The sequence below is a fragment of the Notothenia rossii genome, assembly GCF_949606895.1.
Source record: "Notothenia rossii genome assembly, chromosome: 4".
Lineage (NCBI taxonomy): Eukaryota > Metazoa > Chordata > Actinopteri > Perciformes > Nototheniidae > Notothenia > Notothenia rossii.
The window spans coordinates 10,913,072-10,929,535 of NC_136902.1; the positions used below are offsets into that span (position 1 = coordinate 10,913,072).

The 16,464-nt window shown below is 40.5% G+C and overlaps 1 protein-coding gene across 1 annotated transcript in view; it reads right to left on the bottom strand.

Moving 5' to 3' along the window:
• cables2b (Cdk5 and Abl enzyme substrate 2b) overlaps nt 1–16,464 on the bottom strand; it is a 42,621-nt gene that overhangs the window by 14,701 nt on the left and 11,456 nt on the right. The window contains exons 3-6 of the mRNA XM_079676992.1: nt 9,500–9,595; nt 3,171–3,248; nt 1,370–1,478; nt 197–365 (exon numbers count right to left, since the gene is read on the bottom strand). Coding sequence (XP_079533118.1) covers nt 197–365; nt 1,370–1,478; nt 3,171–3,248; nt 9,500–9,595 — 452 coding nt within the window. The remainder of the gene's footprint in view (nt 1–196; nt 366–1,369; nt 1,479–3,170; nt 3,249–9,499; nt 9,596–16,464) is intronic.

Below are 16,464 nucleotides of genomic sequence, written 5' to 3' on the forward strand. Positions count from 1 at the left end.
CTCTATCCACGCCTTGATTTGACTTAAAGAGTTGAAATAAATCCAATGCTAGGGAAACAATGTGTGTGTGTGTGTGTGTGTGTGTGTGTGTGTGTGTGTGTGTGTGTGTGTGTGTGTGTGTGTGTGTGTGTGTGTGTGTGTGTGTGTGTGTGTGTGTGTGGGTGTGTGTGTGTGTTGTTGTCAGTGTGGTTGTTACCTAAGTCCAGTCCCACGGTGCTGTTCAGCCGGCTGGGGGGGGCGCTCCTGCCCGGCATGCTGTGTGTGCTCCTGGAGACGGGGATCTGCAGCGTGAGGTCGCAGGCCGACGCCGGCTTCTGCCTCACCAGGGCGTTGGTGGGGTACAGGAACTGGGCGTAGGACACCGACTGAGAAAGATGGAGAAATAGAATAATTAACTACATCTTAAAGGTCACCTATTGTGCAAAATCCACTTTTTCATGTCTTCTATAAATAAACACGTGTCTCCTCTGTGGAAAGAGATTCTGAAAGTTTCAGGAACAAAGACCCCCTCTCTTTTTGTCCTGATCCATTTTATTAGTCTGAAAATGAGCTGATCAGATTTTGGCCACTTTATGATGTCATAACGATTTTTTGGCTTGTTTAACCATTACGGTCCGTCCACACAGCGGCGTGCGTTGAAAGCTTCACCATTCACTTGAATGGGGTGACGTCACTTTTTCACCGAACTGCATTGTGGGAAGCGAAGTGGAGCTTTGCTGGCGTGGCTCGCTGCAAAACTTTTGAAGCTTCTGAAGCGTCAGCCAATCAAATCCAGTGTATGCTGCGAGAGACACACCGCAGGTCATTTCCTCATATTCCAAAAAATGGAGGAGAAATGAATCATAGTGGTAGGGAATCACCCGGTCTTGTACGATCAGTCCCTGTTCACCTACCGGGACACAAACCGGAGGAGCCAGGCATGGAGGGAGGTGGCAGAGATAGTGGGTGAAACTGGTAGGTTTTCGCCTGTTTCGTAAACTGTATGTCGGGGGCGGGAGATTCATGTGATTGGTTGTTGGTCGCGTTGCTCGCGAGAACTCCCCAAGCTTCAGACACGCCCACTGCCAAGCTTAAACGCACGCCGCTGTGTGGACGGGCCGTTAGTCAACAACAACATGGGCGTGGGGAGGGGCTCCTTATTTTCATCTAAGTAACAGACAGAGAATCAGCACTTTTGAAACAGGGCTGAAACAGAGGGGATTATGGGATGCTACAATGATCTGTTTGGTATTTGGAGCCAAACACTTCAGAGACATGTTTGAATATATCTGAGACCTATGATATATTGATGAAAAACAGTATAATAGGGGACCTTTAACACGTGAAACTCTCTTTGATGATAAAAACATCTACGTGTGTGTTGACCCACCCTGCCGTAGGGGTCCAGCTGGAAGCCCTCCAGCCCCGGCAGCATCTCCAGAGTGGTGGAGATGTTCCCCGACGAGTGTCTCCTCCTGGTGTGGTTTAATGTCGGGTCACTGCAGGGAGAAAGATGGTACTTACGATACGATAATACTTTAATGGTCTTTAATGGTCAGACCAAAACAAAATACATAAAAAACTAATAACAAACATTTAACATAACAGCACAATCACTGAGAGAAAACATGCTCAAAGTCCCTTTAGCGTGCATTTGATCTGGGATTCAGCTCTGTATTTACTGTGATGATTGACTGGACCACAAAGGATGCTTCAGTCTGACCTTATTGAATCGCGGGACCCTGTATCTCCGATTAGATGGTAGCTGTTCATATTCGCTGTTCAGAAAATGGTTTGGGTCCGAGATGAGTTGTACTTAATGTTGTGATAATTAAAACATGTGAGTTTAACTCTATATTTGACGTGAATCTTTACCCTGCTTAACACATCCACACAGATCTTATGCTAGTCTGCTTTTACCTGTCGTTCCTCTATGATGTCACTGTACCGCGCCTATAGTGCTTTGATACTATTGGTTATCTGACAGTACAATAACACTACATTAACAGCGACTAGAGTCGTTCCCGGCAGGAATGTATCCAGCAGGGATTTACATTTCTAGTCTGTTTTGAAGGCTAATCCGTTCATTTTCAATATAGTTTATAATATTTTGCGATCTGTTTGATAAATAACAGGCTATAAAGACTAGCAGCACCCAGACAGACAGAATGATGCAGGTATACATGTGTTTACAACGTTTTTCCTTGACCTGAGAGGGAAAGGTCAAAGGTCACTTCCCACCACAACCACATTTACAGCCAATCTCCCACAGTCTCAAACCACAGCATCAGACACAAGATAACACTGGAAATGAGATGCCTGAGCGCACTTCCCCTTCCTAAAAGACCAGTGTTTCTCACGCTGCCTGAAGAACTGAATGTGTGTGTGCGTAGAAAAGAGATAAAGGAGGAAGTGTACGTGTGTTCATAGTTATCTGTGTGATAATCTTTTTTCCTGTGTATCAATGCTGACTATGACGTGCATGTGTGGCGTGAATGTGACGTGATACTAAGCATGCATAAGGGTTCTGGTATAAAATCGTCTGAAATTGTGTGTGTGTGTGAGAGAGAGAGAGAGAGAGAGAGAGAGAGAGAGAGAGAGAGAGAGAGAGAGAGAGAGAGAGAGAGAGAGAGAGAGAGAGAGAGAGAGAGAGAGAGAGAGAGAGAGAGAGAGAGTGTGTGTGTGAGTGAGTGTGTGTGTATACATGATAGAGAGAAAGGGATAAGCAGAAGTTTACATAGCTGTTGTAACATCTGTATTTTCAGCTGTGTGTTAATACAGTATCTGAGTATGTGTGTGTGTTAAGAGTCAGAGAGAATAGGAAAACATGATTAGTGAGTCTACGGAGACTTGAGCGCTTATCTCTGGGGAAGTTTAAGTCGGATTATATCAGTGTGTGTGTGTGTGTGTGTGTGTGTGTGTGTGTGTGTGTGTGTGTGTGTGTGTGTGTGTGTGTGTGTGTGTGTCAGCAGCTTGAAAGCCCTCAGGACAACTGAGGAGGCTCTAATGCACATGGGGAAATCTTGTTGCCCGCTCAAAAAGCAACTATCTTCTCGCTCCCTTTTTTTAGTCCGCCTGTGAGGAAATCACATCTCTCCCTCCCCTATCGACGATCTAAAAGTGTGTGTGTGTGTGTGTGTGTGTGTGTGTGTGTGTGTGTGTGTGTGTGTGTGAGTATATGTGTGTATTACCTGAGGTAGAAGCTCTCTCCGTAGGGCAGAACAGAGAAGGCAGCACACAGAGATCTCTTCGCGCAGATAAGCACGATCCTGGAAGACGAACAAACATTAGTGTTAACGTTATAACATCTGTTAGGTTGACTGCTGAGGGAAAAAAGGGATCACTCGGCACATTGCCAAGCTGAACTTTTTTTTTTAATCACACTTTTAGAGCCAATTAAACACACAGAAACCAACCAAAGTAGGGCTGTGCTATTAATTAAAGCAACATTACGACTCTCCAACCAACATAAATGTCTTCATTCATCCCATTGATGGAATAGTTACATAACAGGATAAACACATTTATTTATAATATCAAATATTTAGAAACAAATTGCAATACGTGGAATGGATTTAATTGAATGTATTTAATTTTACAATTTGAATAAAAACATTATGAATAATTATCTTACAACAATATAATTATGTTGAATGGAGATTACTCAGTTTATTTTTGTTGTTTACATTTAAATGGCAATGCAAATGTTTACACTTATTCCAGGTTATGTATTCAAATCATGATTTAGTTTTGATCAAAATGTATTCGATTTAGTTTCAGTTTTGTAATTTATTTTACCTGTTATTTTAATCTCAATCTCTGCTGTTGTTTTTAATCCACTGACCAGATGTTTGTTTGAGGTCGTTTAATTGTGAAAATCTTTTGTTTTTTTCTCAGGTCCACACTCAATAAAAGTGTACTGGAAACATGTGAGACATCTGGCGGTTCCTCGCAGGGTAATTAGATTTATTCACAAGGTGGAAAACATTGAGGAACTGAGCTCTGACATGAAGTAAAAATGTCAAAACACACACTCGACACGTTCCTAATTGACCTAAGTGTTACACCTGAGGCCTGTACTACGAAGCTGGTTCAACCTAACCTGGATGTTTTTGAGTTAGCCGGTTGGCCTAATCCAAAACATACGCGCTCTCGCTAAACGGTACTGCGACGCAGCTCATCAAGTGGATCGCTCAAGCCAGCCGTGCCCTATCTAGTTAGGTGCGCGTTCACATGAAAGGGGTGGTATTTGGAGCATTCGACCAATCACAAACATGGAGAAGCGTACTGACAGCGCAGCGTCATATTTCCTGAATGAAAAGTCAACTATAATATTAGACATATGAAGAAGTTAAACTTTAAACATCCATGACCTAAACACTGTATCCAGGATAAAAGCCACATAGCTATACCTGCAAGGTGAATACAGCTGGTAAAAGAAAAAGTGTTTGAATGCGTACATTAACAGGTTTATGATATCACTGCCCCGTCTAAGACACGAGTGGATCTGACTTTAATTACATTTGTCTCGAGTGTTTCGTCAACTTAATGTGTTGCTTAAAATAATACTTATGCATACAGTATGTGACACTGTAAGTGTTGCACGGCCAGATACGGCTCAGCTGACTCAGATAAGGAAATGTATGATACATTATGATGTGATATGTCGCTAATGTTATAATAGTCAGATTGCTCTGAAGATGGGAGGTGATATTCTATTAATGTTCACGTTCACACAGTCGGTGATTTTTGCCGGCCGTCTTTCCTGCAACGGCAGCTTTTCTGTATTTCCTTTCTCCTGTGATATTACTTGATCGCTTTAAACTCCGCACACTGAGCTCTGATTGGTCAGCAGGCAGTGCTTTCACTGAGTTGAGCTCTTAGCCTGTGGTTAGCCGCACAGCCTAAGTTACCATGGAGATCTAGCCTGCTAAAAAGAGAACCAGGTTCGTAGGACCGGAAACCCCGAGTTTTCCCTGAAGTTAGCCGGCTAAGCGAAAATCTTGCTTCGTAGTATACCCCCCTGCCCCTTTATCCAGACACTGCATAATAACAACATGGTTTAATGGGGTTTCGATGGGATAGTGCGTGTGTTTTAATTGCGCATCCTCTGGAGTATAAACCCCTGTGAAGCAGAGACTGCACGTTGCTCGCCTGCTTTGTGTCTCAGAGGAACATGTTCACAGTCATTATCTTTGGCTCAGGCACCACAGAGACTGGGAGGTGATTCGCAGTGTGTGAAAACATAAACACACTTACCCTTGAGTGTTTGTGATGATGAATCATTTATACACACTCCTTCATGTTTATATACAGTATGTGGAACCACTATCAGACCTCGTCATTGACCTTGGGTTACCCTGAGGGCACTAAACAATAAAAACAGGCCACACACTGAGAGAACTGAGGTTAACCAAAGATATAACATCAAGTCAATCTGGAGACTGTCAGAGTGAACAGCAACAGAGGAAGATTTGGCCAAATCAAACTGCAGTTAATCAGAAGACTGGCAGAGAAAGCAGCAAATCAACCAAAGTAGTTACATAACCTGGATTAAACAATATGAGCAAATAAAACCCAAGCTTAAAAAGGAGCAAACCCAAATCTTATAACTAATATGGAGCCTGCACCCTTACACAAATTGATTGATGCGAGAGGTGCAGTGATGAGATGTTTTTGAACGGCAACGGGGGAGTTAGCAACGCAAGGGGTCCCTCGACAAAAGGCAAAGGGATTTCCTGTTGGATTTTGTAAAAAGGCAGAAAATAAGCTGTGTGTCCAACAAACATTTATATTGTACACATTCTGCTCAGACTTCACATATTGATATCACTTTGTGGTTTTTGAAGCCTGAATACAATTGACAAAAATAAAAAGCTAAACGTAATGCTATATATGAACTAGATCACGGTCGCATGGCTGTGCGTCACCAGCGCTGAGTCAAAGGCCCCAGAGTGAAAACGTTTAGTCTCATTTAGTCACTTGTTTCAAACCGCTGCTTCTGTGACACATCGAAGTTATGGACATTCACAAGTGGGATATTTATTGTTGTGTTTTATGTCATATACACGTGGAAAGCTTGAGTTAACCACAGACCTTATTTCAAAAGTCAAAGTCAACTTTATTGTCAATCTCAAAATATGTTTGTACACACAGAACGATTGAAATACTGTTTCCCACAGTCCAGAGGTATAAATAACACACATTAAAATACAAGAACCAAAACCTTGGCAGCGGTGTTGTAGGAGCCATGAAACAAGTTTAGTATTGTGTTTTGTTTTAATATAAGATATTTGTTTGAGCAAAATTGATTGGTTGGCTTGGGTCACATGGATATGGTGGGGCACTCATTATAATCCTGTTCACCCGCGTGAGGTGTGTGTGGAAGAGAGGGTGACACAGGGCCGTTGTACTTTTTGTTGACCGCAAATTGAAATTATTGCTCTGATCAGTATAAAGATGTACATGTCCAAGGAGAATAAGTTGATCATCCCAGTTTTCATTAAACCACATTATTTTGCAACAGAGTTTTTGATCTCAGCAAGTACTTTTTTGTAGCGTGTCACACAACGTCAAACAGGCCCGGCCTCAGCCTCTCAGCGACTTTGTTTGCTTCCTGCTGTCGCTATAGGTATTCTAACCTCAAACACGTTAAAAAACCATTGACTTCAAAGGAACAGGAAGTGGTCGAATGATAAGTCTTATAGGATGATTATAGGACTCATTACTGCATCACTCTATTTTGTAGGACAGGGATATTTTGTAAGGGATATATTTCAAGAACATTTGGGAGGCAGGGTGTTAAAGGGGATCATTTCTTGCTCATATTTATTTTATATTAAAGGTGGGTATAAGTTTGAGAAACCGGCTCGAGATACACTTTTTGTTATATTCCATGGAATGCTCTTAACATCCTGATAGCAATGAATATCTGAAGTGCTTTGACAAAAAATCCATTAAAAAATGTCATCTGTGGAAGCCGTGGCGCTGTAAAAAGCACGACCAAGCATCTGAGCCGGCCCGGCTAAAGTAACTGGATGGCCTACCTGCCTGTCAGCCTTCCATCTGTGCACAAACTTATCTCGTGCCCTCATTGGTCATGTGCACGTTCGTGTGTGTTGGAGGAGGGGCTCTGTGAGGAAGTGGCAGATTTTTTCCGGCTGCGTATTTTCAAATTCTAGCACACACGAGCTGGTTTCTCCAAAATGACCTACCCCACCTTTAAAAGAGTTGGTAATAAAAAATGTCCCACTAGTGTAGAGTTATAAAGAGAATAGATAGAAGTTAATTCAAACACTAGATGTTTTTACAGGCATTAAGTGATTGTCCTCACCATAAACATAGGCTTTTCTGCTGGACATGTGGACATCCATAACACACACACACACACACACACACACACACACACACACACACACACACACACACACACACACACACACACACACACACACACACACACACACACACACACACACACACACACACACACACACACACACACACACACACACACACACACACACACACACACACACACACACACACACACACACACACACACACACACACACACACACACACACACACACACACACACACACACACACACACACACACACAAGTGAAGGGCAGGAAGTCGCCAGGGAGGTCATTAGACATCATCACAACAGGCCTGCTGGAGGCGTGACTCTACTGGGGATTCTGTCCGCAGCCATTTATCAACACACATTTCATAACAGTGGGGGCACCTTAAGGAAAAACCCCAGACACATCCCACTGGGAACATGGGTTGCAACTACTGAGCTAACTGCACACAAATACCAAGAAAATAGGATAGTCAAACATCCTGAGACATTAAGGGAAAATTCGGAAGTATTTTCTAATTCAGCTCAACATCCATAAACAAAATAATTCAGCATTAACCAACAGGAAACGCTCAGTACACAGGATGTATGCTAGAGCAGTGTTATTTTTAACCGTAGGCTGTCTTTGTTCAGTTCTTTAACAGATTAGGCTTTTTGCATCCCAGTCACAACATGTCTAAGTTTGGAATTATTGTTTTTAAGTTAGCATTTTTGTCTGGTCAACGTGACCGGTAAGATTTCAGTTTACCAGATAAATGGGAACATTACGGATAATCAGTATCTGTGTTTATTATTTAGCTTGAAAACAATTGATCAAGAAGGCTTTATAAAGAATGACATCATCAAGGCATGTAGATTTATATTTCATAGAAAACACACAATTAGAGCTTCAGTTCTCTTTTACTTACTTTTATTTAAATTGTCCAAAAATAACTTCGATTTTTTAAATGTACGTGAAGTTTTAAAAGTGTTTCCATGTATACAGACAATATTCAACGTACTGTTCAATTCTACACATTTTCCTCAGTGCTACGTTGAAGCTGAACAACTGCAACAGTCTCACTTGATGATCCTTTAAATATCCCCAACATAGCATTCAGACCAGTTTGTGAGGCAGCAGAGCTCTAACATTAAATGTTCTCTGAGCGCTGCCCTCTCTTCTGCGTGATGACATGGTGACAAACACCAGCTCTGCCCCTTTCAGCTGCATCTATTCTAAAACAATCTGCCCTCCGTCTATAATTATCTGATGAGAATGCCTGCGTTCCTTTGACCCAGAGGTCGGATTCATACACCCTTCAAGGAAGGACTAACATAGAGAACAATAGAGGAACGATTAGACATCAACACTGTCCAAAAGAGAAACCAACAGCCTTCCTCTCCACCTGTGGAATAAAAGCTGCACACTTCTGCATGTCAGCAGAGTTAGTGAAGGTTCATGGTTGAAGACACCGAGGCACAGTGGAAAGCTGGAAGTATGAACATTATAACCTTGACATAAATCTTACAAACAATTACCTCAAATAACTACAAATATAAATTGTAATGTTTTAGGTAAGTGAATATGTTTGTGGTTTAATTTCATATTTGGTTCATTTTTTTTATTTGACATGTTCAGGCTAATACAAGAGGGAACATAGGAGAATGTAGCTACTGTATACATTCAGTGTTTTAAAAGGTTAGTGAAAAAGAAATAGTGAAATTTGTTCAAGGAGGAAATAGTGCAGGGGATATTGCAAACTGACAATGCAGGGTCAAAGTCAGAACATATTTTAAAAAACTGCAAAATGTAAATATTTAACCAGGTAAATGGCGTTAAGAAGGTATTCAATGTTTTTGTTTGTTTGTTTCATTTGATCCCCTAATAGGCAGCATACAACATCCTAAGCCAGCTGGCCTGACCTTGCTGTGTTTAGCTGTTTTTCTGTAACTCTACACGCTGCTCAAATGTGTGCTACTTTAACTTCAATCATACATACTGTACAAGATGTATAAATATAAGTTATTTGTCCCACCACGTCATTACCCGACTTATCAGAGGATTAGATAAAAAGACATTTTGATAATGTTCAAATAATTTCTTTTATCTTAAACATTAAACTGATTTTGCTTGTGTGTAAACCTGTAATGTCAGAATGTTGAGTGTGTCCCACCTGCTGCCTCTCGTGTCGTACTGTTTCATGTTTTTGATGAAGTGGGTCTTCTTGGTGTGCCGAGGTCTGGGAGAGCCACCAGAGAGGTTACGAGTCCTGCAGAGAGACAGACACACCGAGATGAATGAAGTGTATCGCTCTCATTTCAGTCACATTTCAGAAAGATGAAGGCATTTGAGTTAAGCGCACACACTTCAATTTAAGCCTGAAATCAAATAAAACAGTGTCTGAAGCAGAAAATCAGCATACAGCGACTCCTCAATCAGAATGGGCACTTTCTTATTACAGGTGTTACCAACAATGTGTGTGTGTCTTTGTTTGTGTGTGTTTCCCCGCAACTGTCTGCTGAAATCAGGTTGTGACACTCTGTCGACCTTGTGGATTAAAACAGACCGTGACGTGAAAGCAGGCCAAGGAGCTCAACTCACTGACATCACAGCAGTTAGTTACATAACATTACGGCATCTGCATAGACACATAATCCCAAAGCACATTCTCCACACATACTGTAATTGTGCACACATGTATTACCACCGCAGAAACACTCTCCTCATATTCTGTAAATGCTTTCAGGAAACCATTTCTGTGACCAACAAAATTGTATCTTATATTTGATGTGTTTTGTTTAAATCATCACCGCCATACAAGAAGTTGTGCACCCCCCAGAAGCCTTCAGTGCTACATCCAGACATTTAAATCAATATTATATACCAGGTCAAACACTGTTTAACACAAAGCCAGTAAAAGGCATCATTTCCGTCGTAATAATAAAAGTAGTAATTATATCAATTATTGACTGATTCAATACATATTTTATTTGTATGACTGCACAAGGATAAAGACAAACAACCTAAATCAAAATGATGGAGCTAGTTTAGGACATAATAATCCTATTTTTTGAGAAACAAAAACATAAATAAGGTGTAAATAATCAGAAAACAGGCAATATAACATAAATATGGAAATGGACTCGATTCATTATAGCATGATAAACTAAGTACACATAATATGCAGTTTCATATAATTATAAATAATACATAACTGAGGCGTGTGCAATAACACAGCACAGATTTAAACAGAACACACCAAAAGTTAATTGGAACCCAAACCCCAGAGGGAACCAGAACCTGAGGACCTTCTGCTAAGGAACAGGACACACACACACACACACACACACACACACACACACACACACACACACACACACACACACACACACACACACACACACACACACACACACACACACACACACACACACACACACACACACACACACACACACACACACACACACACACACACACACACACACACACACACACACACACACACACACACACACACACACACACACACACACACACACACACACACACACACACACACACACACACACACACACACACTTTATTTAAGGGTAATCAAATAGGGCGAAGAGTTCTAAATCTTCATTCCTACACTTTATTATAATCAAAGTTACATTCGGTAGAGCCCTTATCCAACCATCATGCTCTTGTTTCCGAAACACAGAGAGTAACAACAATCCTCATTCTCTGTGGGTGCCTGTCAGCACTAAGGGAAATATGTAAGAACTAGAAGGAAACTACGCACAGCGTGACATTAAGAAATACATGGAAATGAACACCACAACACGATGTCAGCAGCATGAGTCAGCTTGCTCTGGATAAAAATACAGATGAACATTACCAAGACCATTACAGTCTCGACTTCCACTTATTATTAGACACTCTAGTATTATTAAAACAATGAAAGTATACACATAAATCTATATATAGTCTTATGATGTTATCTTTTGAAGTTACTGTAGCCATGGTCACTTAATGGAATCTTCTCAGCGTTCCATTTCCACAGAAACCGTCATTCCGGAATGTCGTGGAATGTTTCTATTGTGTGGGAATGGAAAGAGCTCATTAGCCAAAAAATACCCTGAGCGGATGAAGGTGATCGTGAGGATGACAGTAGCTGGAGTTTCATGTAAAGACACATATGGCAGATTGAGTTGATCGAGTGGCACATTTAGGGTCACATTGGCTCTGAAGTTGGAGTGTCTTTGAGCGTAATGCTGCAACAACCTGACCTTTTATTTTGACATCCGTAATGTGTTTTGTGTCATTTCGTGCAATCACCCTTACATAAGCAGGAAGTATAAAGGGCTGGTTGTTGTTAGGATCTTAGTTTTTTTTTACTGTTGGCAAAAGGATACTTTGTGCTTTGAGATATATCAGCATATTTCTAAACCAAACATCTGTTATTGATGATCACATTAAGTCAGCTTTTGCAAATGGGGAATTTTGTTTGAACACAAGCAGCCACAAAAAACCTCCCCCAAAATAAATGGCGACACATTCGAAAAATGTGTTCTATAAATCAGGACCTATCTGACCAGATTTAAGTAAACACAGACGAGACATTCAATGCTGACTCTTAGTGCTTGGACCATAGATTGCAAATACGTAGTCAACATGACGACGTCTGATAGCGTGTGGACTACGGCTTTGAAATCTTGTCATTTTGGCCGTCACCGTTTTGAGCATTGGCCTTTGCCATCTTGATCTTTTTTTACAACTAAAAGCTTAACATTTTAAGGTGACTAAATTGTTGTAATTCTGTTTTATAAAAAGGCGAACATACAGTACTGTAATAAAATGTTAAGATAAAACCAAGCAGACTATCCTGTCAATCACAAGGTAGCCACACCCTGAAACATACAGAGCTTTAGGGCTATTTTTCACTGAATGGGTCCATCATTTACAAAACTAACAGCATGTTTAATTGAAATAGACTTTAGACCATAAACGTATTAGGAGTATGTTTGATTTGGTAATGAATTAGGTGAAGAGCCTTTACTTTTTCTCATAGACTTCTAAACAATCTTCTTCATTTTGCGCCCTGGTTAGTCACCCCCCGTTGTGAAGGCAAGTTTAAAAAGTCACGTCTACATTGGCTTCCCTTTTCATACCTACAGGTTGATCCCTGGCTCGTACCAAACACAGCCCCACTCACTTGGTTACAAGACTGAAGACTGAGCAGTGTCCTTCAGTGCTGCACTAATTTCATTTTCCAACTCATCTCATGTCAACAACAAATCACAATTAGGACATAACAACATGTTGGTTAAGCCCAAAAACAAACACCCACACCCCCTTAGGATCATGCAGTTCTTCATCAGTGACTGACATTCAACAGGATTGGTATATAATAGCAAATGCTACATTGTTTGCTATCTTCAACTGATTTTCTTAGCTTGTATGCTAATGTTGTTAAAATGCTGTAATCACAAACATCAATACATTCTAGATAAGAGTGCCAGACTTGACGTCAGTGTTTTCCCAGTGTTCCTTGAACCTGTCCCAGTATCTGAGCTGTGGATCTCGGTCTCATTATCTGACCAGTGGCACGTTTCCATGAGAACCAGCCTGCTACATCTCTCTGGGATGTTGTGGAAAGTTTCCGTTCTGTGGGAACGGAAAAATCCAGTCTGCTCTGTCCCTCTCGAGCAGGATGAGGATGATTGGTGTACGGATACCCTACTTTTAGACTTGGGAAGATATTTAGTAAATATATGACATCATTCTTTCAAAGAATGGTATACCTGTGCCATTAGACTTAAATTCAACGGGCCCAAACTAAAATAGCAAAGCTTTCAACACTGCAGTCACATTACAGTATTTAATTGCAGTTCAACTACTTTGACAGTCTAGATCAAAATATAATCAGAAACTATCACAATGTATTATTGAACATTAAGCTTGTCGGAAGTAGCAACATTTAGACTTATCGAAGCTACAATAGTATAATAACTTTGAATGCTACTTTGATTTCATTAATAGACCTGAATACTTCCTGCGCCATTGACTAATAGTTATTGATTTAAATATTAAGGAACACACCGCTGCTGTATGTTTCATTCTGATTTGAAATTCAGACAGCCAAACACCAGCTCTATTTGAATTGCACAGGAAACCAGGGCCAGCTGCAGGCCTGGTTTCTGGGGACTGATGTGATGGAACTTTCTGGGACGCTGAGTCATTTTATTCAGTTTGAGTCATGAACAACGACTAATAATAGCCGGTATTTGTTTTATCTCAAAATAGGGCCAACATAGTCTCACAGAAAACTGATGATTCAAATAGTTTGAGATGAAAAACATTTGCTGGATGTTTTTATTCTGTACTTTTATGGCCTGATCTCTCCTGTTCCCCTTTTTCTTCTCATGCTGCATTTTCTGTCTCTGGCTATATTTTATTCTGTCACATAAATCACATCATTTCTCCCTCCCTCTTTTCTCGTCTGTCTCTGTAACTCTGATAAACCTGCCAGCAATTAAAGCTCCACCAGATATAAAGCTGATTTTCGCTGCTTCCACTTGAGGTTTTTCTACTTTTAATGTTCAATATGGGTATTAAACAGTTGCTATGAGAGGCATTTAAATAAAAACACAAATACTATACTGCTCAATTTGAGCTAGTCTGCTTCCTGATGCATTTCTTAGTCCTACTAACAAATCAAACCACAAATATATCTGATGTTCATCCTTATTACCTGGACAATTAAAAGTGGACTCAAATGCAGAGTTAAATATAAATAAATGATGTCATTCCAACTCTATCATCTGCCTACACTTATGCATTTCTCTTTCTCTCTGCTGTGACCTTCAGATCATGTTAAACCACAGTCTGTCAAATCACTACAAAGAAAATGTCAGATTAACCAGGAAGTCTGAAAAACTCATAATTTAATCAGAGCCAATTTCAGCTCTGAGCACTTTCTGCATCCTCATCACTCCCTTCCTTTATTGTTTCAAACACATCTCACATTATTTTTAAATCACAAGAGTTGCGAAAGGCAGAATCCCCATTTTTATTAAGGCCTACTTAATATGTCTCCAAATCTTTAACCACACTCTGACGTAATTAAACTGGAGTATTGTTGTTTTAGGAAAGTTGATTATCTTACAATAAATGACCCTTTATCTATCGCCCAACGTGATCATCATAGCATTCTTTAAAACCAGATATAAATGGAGTGACACTATGTTAATGATCTCCAGACCCAGACACAGCAGCGTGGCGTCATACCAAATATATTATTTACTGAATAACTTTCTAACCTCTTTGTCCTCATGAGTCCTGCTTTGTCCGGAAGGATCAGTGATATTTGCTCTAGTTATGTATTGAAGAGCACACTGATAGCTGCTTCCTCCACACACACACACACACACACACACACACACACACACACACACACACACACACACACACACACACACACACACACACACACACACACACACACACACACACACACACACACACACACACACACACACACACACACACACACACACACACACACACACACACACACACACACACACACACACACACACACACACACACACACACACACACACACACACAGTCATTTTCTCCGTGTTTCCTTCTTCACATTTATTTCTTGATTAAAACACAAAAAGGCACTTTTTACTGTTGATGTTATTGGTGGCTTTCACACCTAAAATACTTAGTTCAGTTTAAATTAACAAGGTGCTTGGCAGGTTTGGTTTGGGGCTGTTTAAAAGATGTCAGTCGCACTGTGGTGCTTCCGTGTGTTTTCTTTGTGGTGTGAAAACAACCAGATGGTATATATTGTACAGGTTATGATTTAAGCATAATTTCAAAAGCTAAAGTACTAATAAATCCATCTGCTGCCTGTGAACTGTTCAGGAATCAATGGTATAAACCATCTGTAAATATATTTAAGCAACACACAAATGTGAATCCGAAGCAGTTCAAACTCAAATGTGTTTCCAGAGAATTCCCACATTTGAGAGACTTTTATTGACTTTTATCTTTTTATTGATAAACGACTTAATTGTCACCATCAGAATGTTGGTGATTATTTGTCTATTGATTGGCTAACATACTGCTGTATCTCTGACCTGTGTGTGACTGACAGACACCAGACTAAGCTGCACCTGCAGAGTGTCTCTGTGATGGATTAACATGTATAATCCAGCTCTGTTCACAACACTATTATAATCCTAATGTGATCAACCTGAGTAAGGTGTTTATGTGACGGACCAGATTAATTCAATGTGGTCAATGGAATTATCAGTTTATCTACAGTAAACACGCTGTATCAATATGAAACGAGGTTCAGATGACTTGTTTAGAGCAGTAGTGTCTCTTCATCAGCCTGTTGGGGACACTAAAACCTCCACAGAGACAATTATTCGGAAAACTGGATGTGGCTGATAAGACTGTACGTCTGAGTAGCTGTGTGTGTGTGTGTGTGTGTGTGTGTGTGTGTGTGTGTGTGTGTGTGTGTGTGTGTGTGTGTGTGTGTGTGTGTGTGTGTGTGTGTGTGTGTGTGTGTGTGTGTGTGATCTAACTAGACCAAACATGCACAGTGTGTGTATTAACCTTCAGAGACAGGGTCAAACATGGTCATGTTTTTTTGTGTAGATAATCATAAGCACATTTTCCGTCTCAGCAGATTAAAACAGTTGGCCTTGGTTAGCTAGAAGCATTTATGAGCCTCGATGACATCACATGATCGTTTATGCAAATAGAGTCCGACAACAGAATCATAAAGTGATGCTAACACCTTCTTTGTGTGACTGTGTGTAATAAACCAAGAGTAAAATAAAGAAATGAAATAAAGCAGTGACATTAGTTTAAACAACGTTCCAAATACTTTCTGAATGATCTGTTCAGTTAATAGACAGGTGAGGGGGAAATGCGCCTCCTTGATTCAGCCACATTTTAAAAACATAGCGTGTGAAGTATAGCTCTGAGAGAAGAAAAGAAAGGGATGGATCATGTGTGTGTTATGGGTGTGGAGGGAGTGGGGTTCAGCTCTGTTGTCATTGGAAAGGCATGCATATTTATGCACACAAACACACACCAAGCAATACAGATGGTCAGTCAGATGTATCT